At 60.6% G+C, this 27,376-nt stretch overlaps 1 protein-coding gene across 1 annotated transcript in view; it reads left to right on the top strand.

The window, feature by feature from the left end:
• The window catches only part of MUC2 (mucin 2, oligomeric mucus/gel-forming), a 33,852-nt gene extending 11,549 nt beyond the window's left edge, over nt 1-22,303 (top strand). Inside the window, 33 exon segments of the mRNA XM_031661796.1 lie at nt 1,047-1,266; nt 1,663-1,747; nt 1,749-1,837; nt 2,909-3,045; nt 3,047-3,218; nt 3,265-4,111; nt 4,501-4,610; nt 4,966-5,070; nt 5,802-5,913; nt 5,915-5,949; nt 6,162-6,261; nt 10,215-10,357; nt 11,169-11,270; nt 12,002-12,184; nt 12,427-12,653; nt 12,975-13,149; nt 13,618-13,869; nt 14,478-14,520; nt 14,522-14,652; nt 14,950-15,178; nt 15,903-16,081; nt 16,474-16,543; nt 16,678-16,778; nt 16,933-16,964; nt 18,946-19,123; nt 19,425-19,529; nt 19,768-19,808; nt 19,946-20,068; nt 20,331-20,429; nt 21,059-21,187; nt 21,425-21,464; nt 21,687-21,813; nt 21,922-22,303. Of these exon segments, the coding sequence (XP_031517656.1) occupies nt 1,047-1,266; nt 1,663-1,747; nt 1,749-1,837; nt 2,909-3,045; nt 3,047-3,218; nt 3,265-4,111; nt 4,501-4,610; nt 4,966-5,070; nt 5,802-5,913; nt 5,915-5,949; nt 6,162-6,261; nt 10,215-10,357; nt 11,169-11,270; nt 12,002-12,184; nt 12,427-12,653; nt 12,975-13,149; nt 13,618-13,869; nt 14,478-14,520; nt 14,522-14,652; nt 14,950-15,178; nt 15,903-16,081; nt 16,474-16,543; nt 16,678-16,778; nt 16,933-16,964; nt 18,946-19,123; nt 19,425-19,529; nt 19,768-19,808; nt 19,946-20,068; nt 20,331-20,429; nt 21,059-21,187; nt 21,425-21,464; nt 21,687-21,813; nt 21,922-22,141 (4,941 nt within the window). The 3' untranslated portion in view covers nt 22,142-22,303.
• Nucleotides 22,304-27,376: the final 5,073 nt, after the last annotated feature.

The following is a 27,376-nucleotide window of genomic DNA, read 5'->3' on the forward strand; positions in this document are numbered from 1 at the left end:
ACGTTGCTGGGTATTGGCTGGCGTCTGGTTTGGCAAAGCCGAACCGAGGAGAGGTTCCAAAGTCAGAGAGGCGTTCCTAAGAAGGTGTCAAAGAGACAAGTGCATGGGCTGGCGCGAGGAGTCAATCTTCACCACCACCTGGAGCCGCTTTCGGTTCCCACCGAGAGAAAGATCTGCAAAACGGGTATCTGGGGGTCTACTTGCAGGGACCCGAGGAGTTGCAAGGAGCATGAGTGGTCACACACAGGTAAAAAGGGGAAAGCACACAGTGAACACAATACATGGACACAGCCATTCCACATGGGTGCAATACGTACACAAATGCACACAGCATACCACATGCACACACAGTCGTGATGCACACAATGCACACATGCAATAATGGAATGGACACTGAGACACAGGCAATAATAGTCACACATACACAGTGCACAAATGTTATTGGTTCAGATACAGACACCAGGCACACACACATGTCACATGCACACATGCATGGACACTGTAGCAGTAATACAGTCACAGTCACATGCACAGTTTACGCACATAGACACATAAAAAGAGAAATAATATCATAGCCACATCTTCCTTTGCAGTAATTTCACAGTGCAATATGCACTCAATAGTCACATGCACACATGCTCACATGCATGGACAGTGACACACAGGGGCACATACATAATATGCACATGCTCTAGACACAGATAATCTAGTAGACACGTGTTTACACAGTCACACATGCAATGACGTGTGACGGTCATGTGCAGGCACACATGGTCGTTAATGGTCATACAAAAAGTACCACATGCATTATTAGTCACAGATGCAATAATATGACACTCAGGCACACACTAGAAGACATAGTCACACATGCACACATGGATGGATTACCAGACACACAGGCACATCACACATGTCATACATGCACATTAGAGCCAGGCCAGATAGTACCAGTCCCTCTTCACTGTGGGGGCCTTCTGTTCTCATACCGTCCTCTGGGTCTGGCTTTTTCCTTCCTCTCCTCATCCCTGCTCTGTTCCTACAGTTAGAACCTAATGGGGGGCTTTTCCAGAGCTGGCTTTGGGGCAGTGCCCGGGGGCTTTGGGCTCGGTACTAGCCACATGGGAAGCTGGGGGTCTGAGCAGGGTGGGCGCAGCATCAGTGGAGTGGGACTTGTAGCCATGTGCTTGCTTTGCAGCGTGTGCACCAACTCCTCCCAAGTCATCTGCAGGCCAAAGGAAGGTGAGTTGCCCTCTGCTGCCAGCCCTGCGGTGGCTGGGCCCATCCTGGGGAAGCCTGTGGGGCCTTGGATGGGTGGGGGGTGCTGCTTCCCTCCTAGGCTCTACCCTTTGGTCCCCCCGAGCTCAGACCCACCTCCGATGTGTATCAGCCCTGGGGGGCTGCCGTGACGCATCTTGTTTCTTCTCCTGGGGTGCCGGTCTCCTGTGGGGAATTTCCATCACCCTCTCCCCCGATCCAGCTTCTGCGTTCTGGCGAGATTCCCTTTATTCAAAGAGAGGGGCTCCGGGACAGGTGCAGTCTCACTGGAGCATTTGTTGGCTGCTTGTGGGGGCTCAGAGCTGCCTGGCCTTCCCCCTGCTTGCTCCCAATGTAGAGGTGATTCTTGCTCACCTCACCCCCAGGAATCATCAACGGACCCAGGACGTTGTCGCTGCTACTGGGAGTTCTGTGGCCCCAATGGGACGTTGGAAAAGCACTTCAACATCTGTTCCTACTCCCGTCCTCTGACCCACATTCACCGTCTGCCCTCCCACCAGCCCCACCACAGCCACCACCACCACCACCACCACCCCGACCCCCAGCACCCAGGTGGGCCCCGGTTCCCCCGTGCTTCCTCAGGCTCTCACCTTCCCATCCAGCATGGGGCACACGGGGCTCTTTCAGGGGGCAGGCCCTGGCCAGCTGCAGCCAGGCTCGGCCTCTGCACTGGCGCTGCAGAGTGAGGTGGCAGTGACATTCCTCTGCACTGAGGTGTGAGGGGCGTGCCCTGGCTCCCCCTGCCCTGGTGCATTCAGATGGTAGCATATTGACCACATGCCCAAGCCAGACCAGAGTGGAGGATCATCCTGGGGAGATTTCTAGCAGAAAACCAGCAGGAAACTATCCCCTAAGGGGTTGGAGAATTTTCTTCGTTCACCTCGTTTGTTCTGGTTGAAATCCTAGCTACCACCGAACAAACCCACCAGGGTATGATAGCCACAGAAAAAAGAAACTTTAAAAAAGTAAGACAAGATTTTAAAAGATCTTGAACTATATAATGATATCCTTCTTTTCTTCCTGCTTCATTTACCCGGTTTTTATCAACAACTCGGGTAAGTGTGATTGATGATATTCTGGCGGCAAGCAAGGGTGGAGGAAGTGAAGTCTCATAACATCACCATGGGATGCTTCCTTCAGAACCCCAGATGTGAGGCTGGCGGGCAAGACTCCTCTGCCTGAACCAAAGATAGGTGTATTTGGTGACTTCTTTCATGGTTTTGCTGAGGCCAGGGCCTAAAGTGGAGACCTGATTGGCTGTTGGTGACAATATTGCTGGTTAAGAGTGGAGACCACAAGCCCTTCTGGCTACACTTTATTGGAATAGGCAGCTCTCTTATTATTGATTCTTTGAAAAAAGTATTAGCGAAAAGAAAATAGCTGAGGAAAGGGTCCTTCATCACGCTGGGTGGCCCTGTCTCTCTTTGGGCTTAGGTTTCACTTGCAAAATGAGGATGGAAGTAGTGTCAGCCGTGAGCTCTCTGACCCTGCACTCTGGTTTTCTGTGGCGGGAAAAAAAGAGATTGCATCTGGGGCACGGTCAGGGAGGCCCCAGGGTTCTCTGAATCCTGGTGATGGAGGAATTACCTCTCCCAGGTCTCGCAGTGACAAGAGCTGGGTTTTGCTTCCCTAGAGCTGTGCTGCTTCTGGTCTGACTGGATCAACAAGGACCACCCCAGCGAGTGCTTGTGACAGCATTCCGAGACATTTGATGGGGTCTGCAGGGCCCCTGAGGACATCGAGTGCAGGTCGGTCAAGGATCCTCACCTCAACCTTGGAGGAGCGCTAGGTAGAGGTGCAATCTGATGTCTCTGTTGGGTTCATTTGCAAGAATGAAGACCAGTTTGGAAATGGACCATTTGGACTGTGTTACGACTACATGATAGGTGTCAATTGTTGCCTGCCCATGGCTTGTACCACCACCGCTCCACCAACCGCCACTCACAGCCCCTCAGCAGCGCACAGCCACCCCTCCGCAACCCTTCCCTTCCACCCCTCCACCAACCACCACTCCCAGCCCCACCACAACCACCACTCCCAGCCCTCCAACAACCACCACGGCCACCCCTCCACCAACCACCACTCCTATCCCTCCCAACCCTCCCTTCCCTCAACAGCCACCATACCTCCACCAGCCACCACTCCCCATGCCTCCAACCACAACCACCTCTTCACCAACTACCACTGCCAGCCCTCCAACAACCACCACTCCCAGCCCTCTACCAACCACCACTCCCATCCCTCCAACAACTACTCCTCTCTCTCCATCAATAACTCCTTCTGCATTTTCACCATTCTCAACGACAACCCCTACTACCCCATGCTTGCCTGTCTGCAATTGGACTGGCTGGCTGGATTCTGGAAAACCTGACTTTAACAAACCAGGTGGAGATACAGAATCGATTGAAGGCATCTGTGAACCAGGATGCGCAGCTAACATCTCTTGCAGAGCCACCATGCATCCTGATGTTCCCATTGGACAGCTTGGACAAACAGTGGTGTGTGACCTCCATGAGGGGCTAGTATGCAAAAATGAAGACCAAAAGCCAGGTGGGGTCATTCCTATGGCCTTCTGCCTCAACTATGAGATCAACGTTCAGTGCTGTAAGTGTGTCACCCAACCCACGACCATGACAACCACCACCACAGAGACTCCAACCTCAACACCCACCACAACCATCACCACCACAGAGACTCCAACTCTGACACCCACCACCACAGAGACTCTGACCCCAACACCCATCACCACCACCACTACAGTGACCCCAACCCCGACAACCATCCCCACCACCACTTCCCCGGTGACATCCTTCGCCGCCCACACTAGCACAGGGGCGTAGCCCGACACCAATTGCCACCACCACCACGGTGACCCCAACCACAACACCCACCAGCACACAGACCCCAACCCCGACACCCATCACCACCACCACCACGACAGCGACACCAACCCCAACACCCACCAGCACACAGACCCCAACCTCGACACCCACCCATTGTCCATCCATATTTCCTTATATTCCATCCACCATTCTTCTTGTCCACCCGACCATCCACCACTGTTGACCCCAACACCAACACCACCCAGCCACACAGACCCAGCCCGGGCCACCCATCCGCCACCACCACCCGGGCCAGCGGCCAGCCCAGCACCCACCAGCACACACCCCAGCCACCATCACCACCACCACCGACCCAGGTGACATCCGGCTGGCCGCCCGCCAGCGCACGGACCTGGCCGCCGGTGCCCATCCGCCACCGCCACCCGCGACGGGCCACCATTGTGGCATCCGTGCACGGACCCCGGCCGGGCAATCATCACCACCACTACCACGGTGACCCCATTTAACCCACCAGCACAGACCTGGCCGACCCCATCCACCACCACCACCCGGCCGGGCGCAGCCCCTTCCCCAGCCCTTCCACCATTCCAGCCTGGGCCCCCACCCATCCACCACCACCACCGGTGGTGACTCCAGCCCCTGGCCACCAGACACCTGGTCCACCTCGTGCCATCCGCTGGTGCCATCAGCCCAACGCCACTGTTTGGACCCAGCCCCACATCCATCCACCACCCTCTGGTTGACCCAGCCAATCCGCCTGAGATCAGCCCGACCCATCCGCCACCACCACGTTGGTGGTGACCCCAACCCGATGGCATCCACCACCACCATGGGTTGATCACCCCAGACGCCCGCCGGCCTGAGACCCCTGACCCGACGCCCACGGGCACGGACTGGCCATCCCGCAAGCTCCTAATCCGCCACCACCGCTACCCGGTGGGCCTGACCACCGGCAATCCACCACCACCACTGTTCTTCCACCTTTTCTTCTTCCAGACCCCCAACCTCGACAACCATCACCACCACCACCACAGCCCCAACACCCTGGCACACAGACCCCTGACCCGGTGACACCCACCGGCACAGGCCCAGCCACTCCACTGACACCTATCCTGCCACCACTGGTGAGCCCAGCCCCCAACACCCACCACCACCACCACGGGACCTCCAGCCCAGCACCCACCACTACCTACAGGTGGGCCTGGCCCGGGCACCTGCATTACAGGGGCCCCAACCCCCGACGCCTGCCAGCCACAGGCGGCCCCAGCCACCGGCGCCCGGACTGACCCAGGTGTCCATCCCTTCTTCCACCATTCCTTCCCTTCCATTCCACCATTGTTCCTTCTTCCTTCCATCCATTCTTCCTTCCATTTCCTTCCATTCCTTGTTTCCTTCTTCCCTGGCCACAGACCCAACCCCAGACACCATCCACCACCACCACCACGATGGCGACGCAACCCCCAGCACCACCAGCCACTCGGACCCCCAGCCTGCCCCTCACCACCACCACCACGACGGGCCAACCCCAACCACCACCAGCCTCCAGACCTGACCTGCGGCCACCCATCACCACCACCACCGACCAGGCCATTCAACACCCACCAGCACAGACCCCAACCCCGACACCCACCAGCACACAGACCCCAACCACTCCAGCAACACCTATCACCACCACCACTACAGTGACCCCAACCACAGAGACCCCAACCCCAACACCCACCACTACCACTACAGTGACACCAACCCCGACACCTACAACCACAGAGACCCCAACCCCAACACCTACCAACACCAGCGACACCAACCCCAACACCCACCAGCACCCAGACCCCTCGACACCCATCACCACCACCACCATGACAGCGACACCAACCCCAACACCCACCAGCACACAGACCCCAACCCCGACACCCACCAGCACACAGACTAGCCCGCTCCCTGGCACCATCACCACCACCACCCAGTGACCCCAACCACAACACCCACCACTAGGGCCATGCCACCACCACTACCACTGGTGACACCAACCCATTTCAACCACAGGACCCAACCCCAACACCACCACTACCACTACAGTGACCCCAACCCCAACACCACTGACCACAGGACCCAACCCCAAGCACCTGCACCAGCACAGGCCTGTGTACCCACCAGCACCCAGACCCCAACCCGACACCCATCACCACCACCACCATTTCAGCGGCAGGCTGGCAGGGATGCCGGGCCACCCTGGCTGAGACCCAGCCACTCCCGCAGCACCTATCACCACCACCACTACAGTGACCCCAACCCCACCACCCACCACCACCACCACCCATTGAGCTGACGCGCCGGGCAGCCCGGCCTGGCCACAGGCCCAGCCCAGCACCTGCACCAGCACGGGCACCAGCCCCAGCACCCACCAGCACCCGGACCCCAGCCGACTGCCATCCGCCACCTTCCTTCTTCAGACCCTTCCTTCCCTATCCACCACCACAGTGACCCTTCCCTACCACCATTCTTCTTTCCACTACCACTGTTGGCCACCAGCCCCAACACCTACAACCTGAGACCCAACCCCAGCACCTACCAGCCTGGCGGGCACCAACACCAGCGCCTGCCAGCGCAGACTGGCTGGCACCCATCACCACCACCGCCGACCAGGCTGACACCAGCCCCAGCACCCACCAGGGACACAGACCCCAACCCGACCTTATCTGCACCACCACCCGACCGTGACCAGCCCCAGCGCCACCGGCACACAGACCCCAGCCCGACGCACCCATCACCTGCACCACCGCAGGAGCGGGCAGCCCCAGCACCCGCCAGCACAGACCCCAACCCCGTGCCATCACCCACCACCACCACGACCAGGCTGACCAGCCCAGCTTCCACCAGCACCTGGACCCCAGGCACCCATCGCCACCCACCATTTCTTCCGACACCACCACCACCACATTTGACCACCTGGCTTTCAGACCCCAACCCATTTATCCACCACCACCACGACCATGACCAACCAACACCCACCAGCCTGAGGCCCAACCCGACACCCATCACCACCACCACCGACGGCACCAGCCCCAGCACCCGCCAGCCTCCAGACCCCAGCCTCAGGCACCCACATCACCACCACCACGACCCAGGCCACCAGCCCAACACCCACCGGCACTCCAGACCCAGCCTGGGCCTGCATCACCACCACCACCGACCAGCCCCCAGCACCCACCAGCGCGGACTGGCCGGGCCACCGGCTGGACCCCAATATCCTGACACCTATCACCACCACCACTACAGTGACCCCAACCACAACACCCACCACCACAACCACAGGAGACTGACCCCAACACACCACCACTTTCTGCTTTCCATTTACAGGGCCAACCTTGTTCCTTTTCGACCACCATCCACCACCATTCCTTCCTTCAGACTATTCCATTCCTTCCTCCTATCCACCACCACCACCACCACCACCACCATTCTTCCTACCACTACAGTGGCTTCTTCTTCCTGACCACAGGACCCCAGCCCTTCCACCCTACCAACCTGTGACACCAGCCCCAGCCACCGGACCCCGGCGGAGCGCCATCACCACCACCGGGGCCAGGCTGACCGCCAGCCCCAGCGCCTGGCCACACAGACCCAGCCCGGGCCCGGCTGGACCCCAGCCATCACCAGCACCCCTGTCACCACCACCGCTGGTGACCCCCGGCCCAGCGCCACACCACCACCACTGTTCCTTCCATTCCTTCTTCCTTCTTCCTGCCAGACCCATTCCATCCACCATTCTTCCTTCTTCCACCACCACCACCACCACCACCACAGACCCCAACCCCAGCACCACCACTACCACTACTGGTGACCTGGCTCCAGACCCTGACCACAGAGACCCCTGGCTCCAGCCACCTGCCAACCCGGCCAACCAGCCCCAGCGCCACCGGCCTGAGACCCCAGCCTCCGACCCATCCCGCCACCACGACCAGCTTGTCAGCCCAGCGCCCACCGGCTGCGGTCCCAGCCTCGGCCGCCATCCGCCACCACCACCACGACCGGCCTGCCCCGGCGCACGGACTGACCATCACCCACCACTGTTCCAGCCCTTCCTTCCTGCCCCAGACCCAACCCCATCCACCATTCTTCCTTCTTCCCTGGGCCAACCCAGGCATCCATCCACCTGCTTCTTACCCACCTTTTACAGACCAGCCCGACCCATCACCACCACCACCACGACAGCGACACCAGCCCAACGCCACCGGCACTCGGACCCAGCCTCGTGCCCATCCACCACCGCCGACAGCCAGCCTGTGACGCCACCGGCCACGGGCCAGCCCGGGCACCACCGGCCTGGACCCAGCCATCGACACCACTGTCACCTGCACTCTGCGTGCCCCATGGCCACCACCACAGGGCCATGCACCACCACCACTACTGTTGACCTGTGTTCCTTCACCCTACTGTGTTCCTTCCCAGACCTCCATTCCATCCACCACCACCCATTGGTGTTCCAGCTAACACCACCAGCACAGACCACCAACCCACCGCTGGCAGACCCCAACCACTCCACCAACACCTATCACCACCACCACTGGTGACCTGACCCAACACCCACCACTGGGTGACACCAGCCCGACGCCTGACCACGGGACCCAGCCCCAGCATCACCAGCACGGCACCAGCCCCAGCACCCACCGGCACCCGGACCCACAGCCTCTGCCATCCACCACCACCGCCGACAGCAACCGCCAGCCCCAACCCACCGGCACACGGTCCTCATTTCCTACCACCACCATTGTTCCTTCCAGCCAGCCATTCCATCTTCCCTTCTTCCTTGTTCCTTCTTTCCTTTTAATTCTTCCTCATTTATCCACCACCACCACATTATTTCTTCCAACCCCAACACCACCAGCTGGGGACCCAACCCCGACCACCACCAGCCTGAGACCCCAACCACTCCTGCCTATCCTTTCCCTGGTGACCCCCAGCCTAACCACCACCACCACCACGGTGACCCCAACCCCAACACCCACCACTACCACTCACGGTGACACCAGCCCGACACCTCACAGCCACAGGACCCCAGCCCAGCACCTGCCAGCACAGCGCAGCCTGGCACCCACCAGCGCGGACCCAGCCACTCACGGCCACCATCTGCCGCCGCCACCCCGGGCCAGCACCAGCCCCAGCACCCACCAGCTGGACCCCAGCCTGGGCCATCCACCATTCCTTCCTTCAGACCCTTGTTCCACCATTCCTTCCTTCATTCCATCCACCACCACATTCCTTCTTCCCTGTGAACCATTCCTTTTCTCCCTCCACCCCTATCCACCACCACCTTCTGTTGACCCAACCCAACACCCACCACCACCACCACAGAGACCCCAACCCCAACACCCACCACTACTACAGTGAGGCCTCAGCCCGGGCACCTGACCTGAGACCCAGCCCCGGCACCACCAGCACAGCGACACCAGCCTGACGCCCACCCGGCGCGGATACAGCCGGGCGCCCATCACCACCACCAGCCCGACCCAGACCCAGCCAGCACCAGCCCAGCGCCCGCGGCACGGACCCAGCCTCCGACGCCCAATCACCGCCACCGCCGACCAGGCGGGTCCTTCCTTCCCATTTCCTGCCCTACCACTGTTCCAACTGACACCACAGGGCCTTCTTCCTACCAACCTGTGACACCAACCCCAACACCCACCAGCACCACACACCCCAACCTCGGTGCCATCACCACCACGGCCGGGCACCAGCCCCAGCACCCACCAGCACCCCAGCCCGGTGCCATCACCATCACCACCCGGCCAGGCACCAGCCCCAGCACCCGCCGGCGCACGGACCCCAGCCCGACCCACCCGGCACGGACCCCTCCACCAGCACTATCACCACCGCCACTGCAGGTGACCCCAGCCACAACCACCACTGCCACTACAGTGGCCGACCCACTGACCTGGGACCCTGAGCCCAGCCTGCCAACACGGTGGGCCCTTGATCCAGACCCCATCCACCATTTCCTTCCTTCCTGTCCCTGGCTGCCTTCTTTCCCTGCCCCTGGCCAACCCTCCATTATCCACCACCACTATTCCCCAACACCCACCACCACCACCACCACAGAGACCCCAACCCCAACACCCACCACTACCACTACAGTGACACCAACCCCGACACCTACAACCACAGGACCCAGCCCAGCACCTGCCAGCACGGGGCACCAGCCCCAGCCCACCGGCGCAGACCCCAGCCGTGCCGCACCACCGGCGCCACAGCCAGCACCAGCCCCAGCTGCCCACCAGCGCACGGACCCTGACCTCGACGCCCATCCTTGCCACCACCGGGCGGGCCTGACCCCAGCGCCTGGCCTGGACCCCAACCCCGACACCCACCAGCACACAGACCCCAACCACTCCACCAACACCTATCACCACCACCACTGGTGTTCCTTCCTTCCATTCTTCCTTCCTTCCTTCTTCATTCCTTCACCACCTGGACCCAGCCCGACCACCCATCACCACCGCCGCCTGCGGGCAGCCAGCCACCAGCCCCAACACCCACCAGCCTGGACCCAACCCGACCCATCCTGCCACCCCACCACGACCCAGCGTGCCAGCCAGCGCCACTGTGGACCCTGACCTCGTGCCATCACCAGGCGCCACCCACGTTGGGCCGCAGCCCCAGCACCCACCGGCTGGACCCTGGCCTGGCATCCATCACCACCACTGCCCCAGCACCAACCCACCAGCACGGACCCAGCCGGGCCCATCCTGCCACCAGACCAGGTGACTCCGACCCGGGGCCACCCCGACACCATCCACCACCATTCCTTCTTCCACTCCCGTCCACCATGTGTTGTCCAACATTCCACTGTTGACCCCTTCTTCCATTCCCTTCTCCACCACTGTGTGTCCTTCCCATTCACGAGATCCCCAGCCCCCACAAGCTTCCAGCACCATTTCATGAGTCAGCCACATCCAAACCCCACCTGAGTCCTCAACCCCTCAGATATCTCCAGTCACCTCTTCCCTCCCGAGATCCAGCCTGCCCTTTGGTGCTGCACCACCTACCATTGAGGCCGACATGCAGGCCCACCCTCCACACCCACGTCACCTACAGCCACCACGACGGGAGGCCACACGCCGTCTCCACCACCCAGCACCACCTCGGCCCCTCCAGGTAAGCAGAGCCGCTCAGTTCCTCCAGCTGGGATGCTTCCTCCTCCCCTTCAGCCAGGCGGGACTGTCCCAGGAAGGCTCAAGGCAGGTTCTGGGCACCTCTCTGCCCACCAAGCATGGTTACTGTGTGGGCAGGAGCTGCTGACACTGTCCAGTGATGGGCAGTGAAGCCAAAGGCCACCCCGCTGCTTGCCCATATGACGGCCTTCTTAGGAGTCACTGACACCAGCCAGTGCTGGGCAGTGGAGTCAAAGGCCACCCCACTCGCCCATAGGACAGTCTTCTTCAGGGACCCACTGCTGTGTGATGTGGTGCTGTGGGAGCCCACCAAGGCTGGGGGGCAGAGAGAGGCTGCCAGTGAGGTGCCTGCAGGTCCTCCTGCTTCTGGCTGTACCCCCTCCTCGGGGCCCCTTTCCGGCAGATGGTGTGCCACAGCCAGTGCCTTCTGGACAACTCTTGCTGGCAGTCAGCTTGGCCAGCAAGCTGTGTTGCTGCCGGAGCACCAGGTCATCTACGGGCTCTCGTGACACTCGGCTGTGGTGATGCTGGCCCTGTCGCTCCACCCTGCCTGGTGACTCAGAACCTGGGAGTTGGGCGCGAGGCCCTGGTCCTCCAGTTCTGCGACCCGGTCGGCTGTCTGGCTCCCTTGCAGCTGGGGAGTGGCAGTTGGGACCCTGCAGTGTCTGAGATGCGCAATGTCTCAGCCCTCACTGGTGTCTCCTGCTCTCACAGGCACCCCCACTCACAGTACCATGACTGGGTCATCTGCACCCACCACCCCCAGCACTGTGCAGACGACCACCACCAGTGCCTGGACCCCCACGCCGACCCCAATCTCCACACTCAGCATCATCACGATCACAGTCTCGCCCATCATTAAATGCTGTGTCCTGAACGACACCTTCTACGCACCAGGTACTCAGGCTGTTCACATCCTGGGCTCGGGTGGCCGAGGCTGGTTTTGGCCCCGGCATGTACCGGTGCTCAGGCGCCAGGGCTGAGATCACTGTGGGAGAGTCTCAGGAGGCGGCAGCTGTCGAGGGTGGCTGTGTCCAGGGCATAGCTTCCCTCGGGTGGCCTCTGTGGAGACCTCTGTGCGGTCCAGCGGCTAGCCCTGCCTCTGGGCGGTGTGGTCATGGGTCTGTCTCCCTTCGCAGGTGAGGTGGTGTACAATGGCACACACGGAGACACCTGCTATTTCGTGAACTGCTCACTGAGCTGTACCTTGGAGTTCTATAACTGGTCCTGCCCATCCACACCCTCCCCAACGCCCACGCCCTCCAAGTCGACGCCCACGTCTTCCAAGTCATCGCCCACGCCCTCCAAGCCAACGCCCAGCACCACCAAGCCCCCCGAATGCCCAGACTTTGATCCTCCCAGACAGGTCAGTGGGCTGCGGGTGGCTTTGTCCTCATGGCACTGAGCGCAGCATGTCCGGGCACCCAAGGCCCCAGGCACCACTTCCTGCTGGTGGTCTGAGGGCTGAGGCCTCCTGCAGCCCCTTGGGTGCGGGGTCTGCCAAGCCCTCCACCTTTTCACGGTGCCCCGCCGTGCCCCGCCGTGCCTGGCAAGGTGGCTGGCTGCAGTGAGGTCCTTGGAAGCCACCTCGGCCTCCAGCCTCCTGGCTCGGCACCCGCCCCTCCCGAGCACAGACCACCCCGTCCTGTGCCGGTCCCACTAACCACCCCTTGCCTCCTGCCCCCAGGAGAACGAGACTTGGTGGCTGTGCGACTGCTTCATGGCCACGTGCAAGTACAACAACACGGTGGAGATCGTGAAGGTGGAGTGTGAGCCGCCGCCCATGCCCACCTGCTCCAACGGCCTCACCCCCGTGCGCGTCAGCGACCCTGACGGCTGCTGCTGGCATTGGGAGTGCGACTGTGAGTCCGGGGTCCCCAGGCCCTCCCCGCATCTCCTGCCCTCTCCGTGGGTGGGGGCTGCAGGGCAGAAGGGTTGAGGCTCCTTGGGCACAGACCCCACTGCGGTGTTCACTGAGGCTGGGTGACTTCTGAGGGTCTCCTCAGCCCTGCTTTTGCCTCATTGGCGGGGAGGGTCTGGGCAGGTGGAGGGCTTGCCTGGTGGAGTTAGGGCCCCTCCCTGGGACAAGGGTGCTTCTGAGGCGAGAGGGGGCCGAGTTGAGGTTTGAACCCTGGTCCGTCCTGCAGAATGGGCTGCTGTGGGTGCGCCAGGGCCAGTGCAGCTCAGACGTCCCCGAGCCCACGCACAGGAGCGGGGTTTTCAGGCCCCAGCTTCCTGCTGGCTCTTCCCGACTGCGCCCCGGCCCAGCTCTTGCACCCGACCCCGGCTGAGGGGCACAGGCGGCACGGCTCACTCTGGCTCCCTCGCAGGCTACTGCACGGGCTGGGGGGACCCGCACTATGTCACCTTCGACGGACTGTACTACAGCTACCAGGGCAACTGCACCTACGTGCTGGTGGAGGAGATCAGCCCGTCCGTGGACAACTTCGGAGTTTACATCGATAACTACCACTGTGACCCCAACGACAAGGTGTCCTGCCCCCGCACCCTCATCGTGCGCCATGAGACCCAGGAGGTGCTGATCAAGACCGTGCACATGATGCCTATGGAGGTTCAGGTAGGCACAGCGTGGCTGCAGGAGGCTGGCACGGAGGTGGGCACTGACATGGGCCCCAATGAACCCCGGTTCCCCAGGGACCAGAGGACTGGGCTGCGGGGGTGCCCAGGCACAGCCTCTCCCAGAGCCAGGCTGGAAGGTGGGATGGGGTGGGCGCCCGGCTCCAGGACCCATCAGCTCTGCCCTCCAGGTGCATCCTGGGCCCCTCAAGCCCTGGCACGCATGCCACACTGGGCACAGTCTCTACAGCAGAAGCTGCCTCCTGAGGACAGAGTCAGGGACAGGGCTCTGCACACCCTTGACTGAGACGCCCCTAGTTGCAAAGGAATTATTGGTTCTGAGGCTCAGGAGGCCCTGGGAGCCTGCGCGGGATTCCACAGTCCCCAGGTGCTCCCAGGAGAGCTCCTTCACTGGCTCACCCATGGGACCGGGGTCTGGTTAGGAGCAGCGGAGTAGGAGCAAGAAAGGGGGCAGAAAAGGGGAGTGAGGCAGGGAGCCTCTCCCTGCATGTGTAGGTCGGAGGAGCAGGCGGGGTGGGGCAGCCCTAGAGCTCTCCCAAGGAGAGGACAGAGCAGCTCAGCGGTGTGTCGGCCGCGGGTTCTGAGTGAACAGGCTTGGCGGTGGCAGTGCCCTACAAGAAATGCGGGCTGGAGGTGTCAGTCTGGCATCAACTCGTGGTGTGGACATCCCTGAAGCCAAGCGTCCTCGTCTCCCTACAATGGCCTGTCCTTCTCCGTCAGGCTACCCTACCACCAGTTCGGCAACAACACCAAGGCCAGTGGGGTGAGTTCCGTGGCCCCCATAGCTCCAGAGGCCCCAGGCCGGCCATTGCCCCCCTGTCCTGCCCCAGGGGCGAGGCGGCTGAACCAAGCTGAGGCTGAGGCTGTGTAAACACCCACGGGCCTGCTGTGGGCCTCTTGCCTCTCTGCTTGGGGGGTGCTGTGACCATCACCTGAGTTCAGTCCCTGTGAGGAGCCAACAGGAAGGGGCCTGGTCTCTGACCCCGGCTGGCAGGTCCTGGGCATCTGGGCTGGAGAAGGGCAGGGCTTGCCATGTCTGCAACATGGCCTCTTCACTGATACAGGCACCTGCTCCAGCACCACCTCTGACGACTGCATTCTGCCCAGTGGGGAGATCGTCTCCAACTGTGAGGCTGCAGCCGACCAGTGGATGGTGAACGACCCCTCCAAGCCACACTGCCCCCACAGCAGCTCCACGACCAAGCGCCCGGCCGTCACTGTGCCCGGGGGCAACAAAACGACCCCACACAAGGGCTGCACCCCATCTCCCCTCTGCCAGCTCATCAAGGACAGGTGACCCTGCCTGGGCCTGCCTGCGGCCGTGACACCAACAAGCTGAGGGCCTCTGTGCCCCAGCCCCCAGCTCTTGCAAAGAGGAAGGAAGCAGTGCATGGGGCCTGGCACTGGGGCTGGGAAGGCAGGAGGCCACGGAACCAGGGCCAGGAGCTAGGTCGCCGTGGTGTCCAGGACCCGGGTCGTTGGGTTCCACAGGGCTAAGCTGCCATGTCTGGCATGCCTGTGCCTTTATTGAACTCCATAATCTCTCCTGGCTCCTGGGAAGGTCAGGGCTGGCCGAGTGTGAGACTCAGAGTAGACCAGTCAACCCAGGACAGAGCTCAGGGCTGATATTGGGGAGGCAGATTTGGGCTTTGACAGAGGCGGGTGCTTCTAATGCTGGCAGCCATGGGGTTCAGCACCCCGTCCCTGGAAGTATAGGGGCCAAGTACAGGCTGGGGTGTCCGTCTGTCAGGGTTGTTGGAGGGGGTCCTGAAGCTGATGACCATGTAGACGTGGCTTCTATCTGGGAGCCGGGCTGCAGAGCCACCTTGCTCGCCCATCCCTTGGTCTGTCCCTGACCCGTCCCCCGGCTGGCCTGTCCCTTGACCCTCTGTCGGCCACAGACGCCTCTCTGGTGGATGCCGGACTCCAGGAGGACAGTCCGGGCAGAGATGCTGGGGTAGGGAGTGGGGGAGAGGCAGCTGCCACCTGAGTGTGACCTGTGCCTCTCCCTGCGCAGCCTGTTTGCCCAGTGCCACGCGCTGGTGCCCCCACAGCACTACTACGACGCCTGCGTGTTCGACAGCTGCTTCGTGCCGGGCTCGAGCCTGGAGTGCGCCAGTCTGCAGGCCTACGCAGCCCTCTGCGCCCAGCAGGGCGTCTGCCTCGACTGGCGGAACCACACGCATGGGGCCTGCTGTAAGTGTCCATCTGCCCCTGCCCTGGAGCTGGGGACCTGCAGGCCAGACGTGGTCTCTAGGCTCTGCCGGGTGCTGTGCCCAGCCTGAAGCTAGACCCAGGTGGGCTGTGGCCAGGGATGCAGAGATGGTGGGTGTGAGACCAGGGCTGGGGCCATGGGGTGGGGAAGGCTGAGCTGGAGGAACTGAGGTGCTGGGGGTTCTGCCAGTGTCACTAAACGCAACTGGGTGCCCACCACCTGGCTCGGGACAACCGTGAGGGCGGAGGCTGATGCCCCAGGCAGCTGGCCACCCTCCTCTGTGTGGGGGGCACTAGGCAGCTGTCACTCAAGGGGGTCCAGGCTCCTCCGCCTGACATGAGGCAGCCCTCTGACCCCTGCTCCTGTCCTGCAGTGGTGGAGTGCCCGTCTCACAGGGAGTACCAGGCCTGTGGCCCTGCAGAAGAGCCCACGTGCAAATCCAGGTATGTTGCTTGAGGGTCCACCTTGTGGGCTTGCCCTCTGCAGTGCGGAGGGTGGCATCATCTGGGCATAGCAGTCCCGCCTGCCAGCTCCCCAGCCCCACCGCACCTGTCTGACGATGCCCTCCCGCCCCCAGCTCCTCCCAGCAGAACAACACAGTCCTGGTGGAAGGTTGCTTCTGTCCTGAGGGCACCATGAACTACGCCCCTGGCTTTGATGTCTGCGTGAAGACCTGCGGTAGGCCACCCACTCACACTGTCCCCTGCTGCCTCCCTCCCGCTGCCTCCTGGGTGTCCACAGAGGCTGAGACCAGGAGGCTGACCACCCCCCACCCCTGCTCCCTGCTGCACAAGGACTCTGCTAACACAACTTGTTTCTTCCCTCTTCCTAGGCTGCGTGGGACCTGACAATGTGCCCAGAGAGGTAGGCCCCACCTTGGTGCTGGGGGATTCTCCGACAAATTCTAAATTCTGGGGAGTGAGGGATGGACATGAAAACGTAAAGCCTCAAAGATTGAGGAATGAGGTGATCTAAGTTCTGGATGGCTGAGTTGGCAGGGACATCACCCACTCACCCACCCATCCTTCCAACCACCCACTCATCCGCCTATGTACCCATCTACCCACTCACCTACCCCTCCATCCATCCTTCCACCTACCTAGTCATCACCTACTCATCTGTGCACCCACCCACCCACTCATCTACCTACACATCCACCCACCCATCCATCCATCCATCTACCCACCCAGCCAGTCAGCCACTCACCCAACCATCCTTCTGTCCCTCCATTCATCTATCTGTCCTTTCATCCTTCCACCCACCTGGCCATCCATCCATCCATCCATCCACCCATCCATCCACCATCCATCCATCCATCCATCCATCCATCCATCCATCCACCCACCATCTATCTACCATCCACCATCCATCTACCATCCACCATCCATCCATCCATCCATCCATCCACCCATCCACCCATCCATCCATTCCGCTCCATCCGTCCATCCACCCGTCCACCCGTCCATCCATCCATTCCATCCATCCATCCATCCATCCATTCCATGCGTCCATCCATCCATCCATCCACCATCTGTCCATCCACCATCCATCCATCCACCATTCCACCATCCATCCATCCATCCATCCATCCATCCACCCGTCCACCACCACCCATCCATCCACCACCCGTCCATCCATCCATCCATCCACCACCATCCATCCTTCCATCCATCCATCCATCCATCCATCCATCCATCCATCCACCCATCCATCCACCCCATCCATCCATCCATCCATCCATCCATCCATCCACCATCCATTGTCCATCCACCACCACCACCCACTCCACCTGCTCGTCCGCGTCCGTCACCGTCCGTCACCGTCCGCGTCCGTCCGCCGCCGCCCGTCCGTCACCGCCGCCCCATTGGTTCCGTCCTGCCCATCTCGTCACCCGTCCGTCGCACCAATCGCCCATCCATTCCATCCATCCATGCCATCCATCCATCCACCACCACCACCATCCATCCATCCATCCACCCATTCCACCACCACCATCCACCCACCCACCCATCCATCCACCATCCGTCTACCATCCAACCACCCACCCAACCACCCACCCAACCATCCACCATCCATCCATCCATCCATCCATCCATCCACCATCCATCTACCATCTGCCCACCCACCCATCCATCCACCCACCCACCCATCCACCCACCCACCCACCCATCCACCCACCCATCCACCCATCCATCCATTCACCCACCCATCCACCCATCCACCCACCCATCCATCCATCCACCATCTGTCTACCATCCGACCACCCACCCAACCATCCACCATCCATCCATCCATCCATCCATCCATCCATCCATCCATCCACCATCCATCTACCATCTGCCCACCCATCTATCCACCCATCCACCATCCATCCACCCACCATCCACCTATTTATCCATCCATTCTCCCTCCCTCCATTTACCACCCATTGGTCATATGATACTCTGTCTAGAAGCTCTGACACGACATCTTGGCCACTTCTGTGCTGCCTGTGCCTCCTACCTGTGGTAGCATCCATGTGGCTGATTCCTTAGCTAAATTCTGCACAAACCTGAGAGGCCTGAGTGGAGCATCTACCACGTGCCAAGCCCCTGCTGGCAGATGCTGGTGAGCAGGTCATGGTCTTGTGGTATCAGTGAATGAGCAGCGACTGTCCTATCCCAGAACCTGCCTGGTGTGCTCAGGTTGACGTGAGGAGGGATGCGGTTTTCCCCCAGGATCCCTCAGCACTCTGTTCAGGGCAGCTGTTTCTCCCCACTGACCACAGCTGCAGCTCCAGGGCTGTGGTGCGGCGGGGCCTGCCTGGCACCTCCTGTCCTTTCTACTCACCCCTCTTTCCCTGCAGTTTGGGGAGCACTTTGAGTTCGACTGCAAGAACTGTGTCTGCCTGGAGGGTGGAAGTGGCATCGTCTGCCAGACCAAGAGGTGCAGCCAGAAGCCTGTTACCCACTGTGTGGAAGACGGCACCTACCTCGCCACGGAGGTCAACCCTGCCGACACCTGCTGCAACGTTACCGTCTGCAGTAAGGCCATCCCCTGGGGCCCGCACCACCTCTCGGAGGTGCACACATCCCCGTAGGCTGGGCTGCCTGCTGTCCCCTCTGTGGCAAGTGGGGAAACAGCTGGCTTGGGGGCCTCCGATGTGCCCCTTGAGAGGGCTTGGGAGGGGGCCGCTGGGCACAGTCCAGGCATCCCTGCTGCAGGGCCTGACCTGGGTGGGGAGGGGACCCTTGGTGGTGCTGGGGGCCTGACCCTGTGCAGTGGCCCCGGGGGCTTTGCCTGTGAGGAGCCACCCTCATGGCCGCATGCCCACCCTGTCTTCAGAGTGCAACACCAGCCTGTGCAAAGAGAAGCCCCCCGAGTGCCCGCTGGGATTTGAAGCGAAGAGCAAGATGGTGCCTGGCAGGTGCTGCCCCTTCTACTGGTGTGGTAAGCAGGGCTGGTGGGCGGGCAGGGGGGAGGCTGCCGCCTGGGGTGGGGTGGCTGTGGGGGATGGGCTTTCTCCTGGGGGCCTCAGATTCTGGGGACACAGATGGCTGCATGCTTGGTTGATGCACCCACCCCAGCCTTGAGCGCCCACTGGGTGTGCACTGGGAGTGGGGGTCTGGCCAGGTGGCCATCCCGGGGCAGTCTCCAACGAACGGCGTTCTCCGTTCTTTCTCCCAAGAGTCCAAGGGGGTGTGCGTTCACGAGAATGCTGAGTACCAGGTGAGCCCTGGGCTGGGTGAGGGGGGAGGAGGGGAGGAGGGGAGGAGGTTGGCTGCAGTGTGGGGGTCCTGGCAGGCTCTTGGGCTGGCTGGGGTGCTGGAGAAGCCCCTGCCTCACGTCTCTCCCTATGCCCGAAGCCCGGTTCTCCAGTTTATTCCTCCAAGTGCCAGGACTGCGTGTGCACGGACAAAGTGGACAACAGCACCCTGCTCAACACCATCACCTGCACCCATGTGCCCTGCAGCACCTCCTGCAGCCCAGTAAGCGGCCGCCCCAGCCCTGGTTCCCCACCTCAGCCTGCCCTTTTCCCTCCTCCCAGACAAGTACCCGGGCCCATGTCTGTGTCGTGACACTTTCTTTCCTCCTTTCAATGCCAACTTCTCCCTGTCCCCACCTCTCCGTCCTGACACCTGCCCAGCTTGGGGCCTCCTCCAGGTGGGGGTTGTCAGCAGTCCTGCAGGCTTTGTGTGGTGTGGGGTACAGCCTGGGAGTTCAGCTGCAGTGGCGTGTCTGTGTGCGCAGGGCTTTGAACTCGTGGAGGCCCCCGGGGAATGCTGCAAGAAGTGTGAACAGACGCACTGTATCCTCAAGCAGCCTGACAACCAGCACGTCATCCTGAAGGTGTGTGCTGCTGGCCCTGGCATGGCCGGGGTTGCTTGAGCCCAGGGCAAGGCACAGGCCACCCAGGATCCCCCAGCTGAGTCCTCCCAGTCCTGGACGCAGCTGTGATGGGCGTCCTAGGGCTGCCATGACAAATGAGCAGGCGTCTTCAGGGCAGAAAGGGTTCTCCTGGTTCTGGGGCCCAGAAATCCCAGAGCAAAGGGCCTCAGGGCTGTGCTCCCTCAGAGGCTCTAGGCAAGGACCTTTCCCAGCCTCTGGTTCCTCCAGGTGCCCTTGGCTGTGGCCATGAGGTTTCCTTCCCTGTGTCTGTCTCTTCTCTCCCTTGTAAGGATTTAGGGCCCCCCTAGCAGGATGATCTCATCTTAGGATGTTTCATTTAATGACACCTTCAAAGATCCCTTTTCCAAGGCAGGTCGCGTTCATAGATTTAGAGTTACAACACAGACAGAACTTTGAGGGTTGTGTGGGCTCCAGACTGGTGCCTGATGTGGGGTCCCACCCGTGTCGCTTGTCCTGTGGCCCTGGGCCTTGCCAGGAAGCCTCCCCAGCCACGTGTCTCCAGGGTGTCTTCCTGGCTGGGCTGGGGCTGGGCCTGCTGCCCCCCCTCACCAGAGCTCCCTGCCCCACAGCCTGGGGACTTCAAGAGCGACCCCAAGAACAACTGCACATTCTTCAGCTGCGTGAAGATCCACAACCAGCTCATCTCGTCCATCTCCAACATCACCTGCCCCAACTTTGACGCCAGCATTTGTGTCCCGGTGAGTGGGCCACCTGGGGCCTGGCTGTGGGTGCTCGGCCGGGAGTGGGGTCGCCTGGTGTTCTGAGGGTCTGAGGCCCCAGTGCTGTGACAGTGGCCTCGGGCCTGGTCTGAGCTGCCACAGGAGGCTTTGCCTGGGGCTTTCTGCAGCAGCTACTCCCGCCCATGGCATGGGAGGAAGGTGCTGTCATCCCCAGGAATGTCCGGGGGTCCCGGGCTCATTCTCCTTTCCCTCCAGGGCTCCATCACACTCATGCCCAATGGATGCTGCAAGACCTGTGAGTACAGGGCATAGTCTGGGGGGTGGGCAGGGTTGGGGCACAAGGGCTGGTGCCCTCAGCCCTGCCTGGGGTGGCTGGAGGATGGACAATGGCCTCCGGGTGGGCAGTGAGGGCTGGGGGCTGAGGCCGAGCCTGAGGAAGGGACGTAGCGAGGGAGAGCCTCCCTCTCCCCTCAAAGATGTGGAGGCCCTGCCCCGAGCCGCTGCCCCCTCTCCCCAGGCATCCCTCGCAATGAGACCAGGGTGCCCTGCTCCACCGTCCCCGTCATCACGGAGGTTTCGTACGCCGGCTGCACCAAGACCGTCCTCATGAATCATTGCTCCGGGTCCTGCGGGACATTTGCCATGTGAGTTCCAGGCTGGGAGTGTGCCTGGAGGGGATGGTGGGGGCCCCATAGAGGCGAGAGGCCAGCGCTGGCCCTGGGAGGTCGCCCCTCACTCCGCCCTCCCCGCAGGTACTCGGCCAGGGCCCAGTCCCTGGACCACGGGTGCTCCTGCTGCAGAGAAGAGAAAACCAGCCAGCGTGAGGTGGTCCTGAGCTGCCCCAATGGTGGCTCGCTGGCACACACCTACACGCACATCGAGAGCTGCCAGTGCCAGGACACCATCTGCGAGTTGCCCACCGACACCTCCCGCCGGGCCCGGCGCTCCCCCAGGCATCTGGGGAGTGGGTGAACTGGGAGGGCACAGCCACCCTTCACTGCCCTCCACAGCTCTGCCTCCCCCGGACCCTCTGAGCTTCCTGGCCTCCTAAGCTTGGCTTCCTCTCTTCAGATATTTATTGTCTGAGTCTTTGTTCAGTCTTTGCTTTCCAATAATAAACCCAGGCAGACACGCCGCACTGTGTGGTTTAGGTTGGTGCTGCAGGGGTGTGGCTTGGCCACTGTGCATGGCGGAAGCCTGGCCACCGGGCTTTGCACACAGGACATGGGGACACCACACACACGCCACGTGGTTGGCACATCCCTCGTACCAAATGCAGGGGGCATGTGGGGGCTGCCTGCCCTCCACTCCCGGTTCTCACCCTGGGCAAAACCCCCATGGGGCCGTGGAAACGTGGTCAGATTCCCTGGTAGGAATCCCCCCAGCCCTGAATCTGTGAGAAGAGCCCTGGGTTCCGTCACAGCCATTTCCCAGGCTTGCCACGGTTGGTGGGGACTTTGTGTAGCCCCGAGGGTCAGGTGGCCCTGGGGTGTGTGTGTGTGTGTGTGTATGTGTGTAGCCCCGACAGGTAGCCCTGGGGAGGGTGTGTGTGTGTGTGTGTGTGTGTAGCCACGAGGGTCAGGTGGCCCTGAGGAGAGGGTGTGGGTGTGTGTGTGCGAGCATTTGCTTGTGTGCACGTGTGTCTGCATGTGCCATATGTATGTGAATTGCACCTCGCCCTGGGTCTCTACACTGGGAAAATGGAGAAGGTCTTAGTCCTCAGGTCACTGTCAGCTCCTGCTGCAAAGTGACAAAAGGCAACTAGGACCTGGTGGCCCCGTCAGGGCTTTGGGGAGCTGCCAGGCAGAGCTGCCAACGCCTTCAAACCTGCAGAAGTTCTGGTTGGCTCTGTGGACCCAGCCAGACAGGGGGCACTGGGTGTGGACCCTGGGCACAATGCCCACTCGTGTTGGAGAGCTGAGCCCCCGGCCTTCTAGGTGGAGCCCACGGAGGCTGCTGGGGCCAGAGCAGGTGCTTGTGTAGTTCAGAGAGGAGTCTAGTGTCTCCTGTCAAAGGCAGGTGTGTGCGGGGAGGCCGAGGCCCGTGAGCACAGTGATCCAACCTCAAGCATCCTCTGAGGTCAAAGGGGAGGACATTTGTCCCCAGACCGCAAGGCTGTGCCACACCCTTTACATGTGTAAAAACCCTCAGGAGGGCAGACACCTGGGCTGGGCTCCGCACTTCCAAAGCCAGGGTGCAACCGGTCCCCAGGGCGTGACAGGTCCCCAGGACACAACAGGTCCCCAGGGCGTGACAGGTCCCCGGGTGCAATGGGTCCCACCCCCTGCTGTCCTACCTCCCAAGTAGCTGTACAGGCATGTGGCACCATGACTGGCTAATTTTTAAGAACTTGTTTTTTGTTCTTATCTTTCAAAACAATCCTATGTTTTACTAAAGTAACATGCACGTGATTTTTGAATAGTTTTGTTTGTTTTGTAGACACAGGGTCTTACTATGTTGCTCAGGCTGGTCTCAAACTCCTTCCTGGGTTCAAGCGATCCTCCCACCTCAGCCTCCCAAAGTATCAGGATTACAAGCATGAACCACTGAGCCTGGCTCCTGGCGGGGGGCTGAGGCCACTGCCCTCCCCTAGCTGCTGCCTCCCATCTGACCCCAGGGAGGGCAGTGGTTGAGGGCCGGAGTTGAGCAGCAGCCCTATGGGGTCCGAAGCCAGTTGGGACATCCCAGCTCATCAGCGCCACCCAGGGTCCTGGGGCCTGCTCAGGCCTGGGGCCTTTCCACTTCCCCGCTTGGCTCAGCAGAGCCCCCAAAAGGACCTGCTCATCCCCTCTGGTGGCCCCAGGAGCCCACACTGTCTAGGCCTAGGGACCTCCTGGGCGGTCAGTTGGCCTGGGCCTGCCATGGAGCCCCTGAGGCCACCCCAGAGCCTCTGGCATAGCCACGTGGGGATTCTGGGGGCTTCAGAACTGGCCCTTCCATGAAGCGGTTAGCATGACCCCCAGAGCCATCCCTGGGTCACTTCGAGGGTGATCTGTTTCCGGCCCACCCCCAAAACCTATGTATCTGCCTGGCTGTGCCCACTGGGCCCAGCAGTCCCTGCACAGGCCAGGAAATGGGCAGGGTGGGGTGGGGGCACTGCAGTCAGAGACCTGGTAAGGAAGAGGTGGCCAGGCTCCCTCCAACTTCCTCATCTGTCTCCCAGCTTGCAGCTGTGAAGAGGGGTTTCTCCTGGTGATGCAGCGTGGACACGGGTGCGGCTGGGCCCCTGCCTGCTCTTCCCTGCTGTGCCCTTTGAAGCAGAGGCTACCCGGGAAGCTCAGGAGAGCATGAGCCCTGACCCCAGTCCTTCCCCAGACAGCCCTGCCCCTTCCCAGAGCAGGACCCACCCCTTTCCTAGGACGGGCCCCTCCCCTTCCCCAGAGCAGGCCCCACCCCTTTCCTAAGACAGGCCCACCCCCTTCCCTTTTTTTTTTTTTTTTTTTTTGGGTTCTCTTGTGTCCAAAACTCCAGTGCAGGTGTTGTGGGCTGGGAAGGAGCTGCCCCTTCAGGTGGAGGTAGGGTTGGTGCCAATGGAGGGGCAGGGAGACGCAGGGGCTCCCTTACCACCATGTCCAGTCACTGTGCAGCCCCTGACTTTATCCCCAGCGGCCTCCTCTTCCTCACATAGCTCATGCCCCCAGCTGGGTCCTCCTGGGTCTCCCTAGGGGTGACCTGGGGCAGGGGCTGCCTGGCCTGTTTCCCTGGGCTCCCCACAGTGGGCTAAGCCCACAGCAGAGGAGATAGGGAGCCAGTCAGCCAGGTGGGCAGCCCGCTACCCCCTTGGAGTAGCTGGAAGGGTTGGGACCACGTTCTCTCATTCTCTGGAAGAAGCTGGCTGTTCCCACAGCGGCCTCCCTGTTTCTGGGAGCAGACGGAAGGCCCAGCGCGCGCTCCTCCTTTCCCCCAACGTGAGACTTGCTATTGTTCCCTTGGCTGAAACAAGCCATGTGCCTGGCTGTCAGGTGCTCCGGGCGGTGCCAGCAAACCACAAACCAGGGGCTGAAAGCCACAGGAAAGCTCTATCCCACAGTTCCAGAGGCCGGAGTCTGAGGCGAAGGCGTGGCAGTGCCACACGGCCGCTCAGGCTAGGGGAGGATGCTTTCCGCCCTTCCAGCTGCAGGTGGCTCTGGGCATTCCTTGGCTTGTGGCTGCGTCGCCCACACCCTGCCTCCGTATCCGTGGGGGCTTCTCCCGGGTATTTCTCCCTTTGCATCTCTTCTAAGGACACTGGTCATTGGATTTAGGGCCCACCCGATAATCCAGGCTGATCTCGTGAGGTCCACAATTTAATCACATCTGCAGAGACCCTTTTTCTTTTTCTTTCTTTGGAGACAGATTCTTGCTCTGCCACCCGGGCTGGAGTGCAGTGGTGTGATCTCGGCTCACTGCAACCTCCGCCTCCCCAGTTCAAGCAGTTCTCCTGCCTCAGCCTCCTGAGTAGCTGGGATTACAGGCATGCGCCACCATGCCCAGCTAATTTTGTATTTTTAGTAGAGATGAAATTTCACCACGTTGGCTAGGCTGGTCTCAACTCCTGACCTCAGATGATCTGCCTGCCTCGGCCTCCCAAAATGCTGGGATTATAGGCGTGAGCCACTGCACCTGGCCGCGAGTCTTGGTGGCTCACGGCAGCAGGGTTCTGTCTGGTTCATGCTCCGTTTGTGGCTGCGTGACTGGTGCCCTCCTCCACACCCGGTCACTCTAGGGCCTAGGCTGCGGGAGCAGTTATCGCCTCTGTGGTCACAGTGTGGGGACGGGAGACTGAGGGTCGTGCCCATGTCTGAGTCCCCTGGGAGGCTCTGGCTCCGCTCAGACGCTAGGTCCCTGGGGCTGCAGTACCACCACCAGGCAGGAGAGGGTGCCAGAGACGTGTGGAGGATTTAACAACGGACGGAGCTCAGGTGCAGACAGGTGTCTGATGGGAGTCGACAGCGTGTCTCAACCTGCTATTATAAAAAAAGCAAGCCCAGACGAGAAGGACGCCATCTCAACCTGTTTAGGAATGTCTGCCCAGAAACTGCAGCACACATCGGACCCCTTGCTGGGACTTGGGAATCACTCCCACAGAAGCCAGGGGACACGGGAGATGTTGGCCACGGCTGTGCCTTCCTTCTGTGGGGGTGCTGGAGGCTTCCCCAAGGCTGTGAGACAAGAGCAAGAAGAAATGAAGACCAGCATTGGGAGACAAAACCATCCTGATTAGTTTCATTTTTATTTATTTTTTGTAGAGACAGGGTTTTGCTATGTTGCCCAGACTGGCCTTGAACGCCTGGGCTCAAGTGATCCGCCTGCCTCAGCCTCCCAAAGTGCTGGGATTACAGGTGTGAGCCCTTATGGGGATTCCCAAAGTGCTGGGATTACAGGTGTGAGCCCTTACAGGGATTCCCAAAGTGCTGAGATTACAGGTGTGAGCCCTTACAGGGATTCCCAAAGTGCTGGGATTACAGGTGTGAGCCCTTACAGGTGTTTACCTGGCCCTTATTTCATATAATATGATTATCAAGATGTAAAAGCCAGCTGGCGGGGCGCAGTGGTTCACGTCTGTATTCCCAGCACTGTGGGAGGCTGAGGCTGGCAGATCACCTGAGGTTGGGAGTTCAAGACCAGCCTGGCCAACACAGTGAAACCTCATCTCTACTAAAAATATAAAAATTACCCAAGTATGGTGGCGGACACTTGTAATCCTAGGTACTAAGGAGACTGAGGCAGGAGAATGGCTTGAACCTGGGAGGCGGAGGTTACAGTGAGCCGAGATCACACCACTGCACTCCAGCCTGGGTGTCAGAGCGAGACTCTGTCTCAAAAACAAACAAACAAACAACAACAACAAAAAAACGAAGATGTAAAAGCCAAGAGAATGTTTGACTTTAGTGTTTGAACTAATGAGAGGGTTCTGTAATATTGTTGGAGACGAGGTTGATGAAGGAAGAACAATAGCATATGTTTACACCAGTAGAAACCAAGTTGAAATATAATAGAAAAATACCTCATTAACAGTGGCCTCAAAACCTCCAAAGATTCCTATGTAGAAAACGTCAGATGGAAGGTGTCCAGGCATAAAACATTTACAACATTGCAAAGGGCATAAAAGAAGACTTGACTGATGGAGAGGTATGTCATGTTCATGAATGAAAAGTGTCAGTTTTGAAAACTGAGGTTAATTTTAAAAAGTGAAAAACGAGGTCGATTGAGGTCGATTCTCTGCAA

This window comes from Papio anubis, unplaced genomic scaffold, assembly GCF_008728515.1.
Source record: "Papio anubis isolate 15944 unplaced genomic scaffold, Panubis1.0 scaffold250, whole genome shotgun sequence".
NCBI lineage: Eukaryota > Metazoa > Chordata > Mammalia > Primates > Cercopithecidae > Papio > Papio anubis.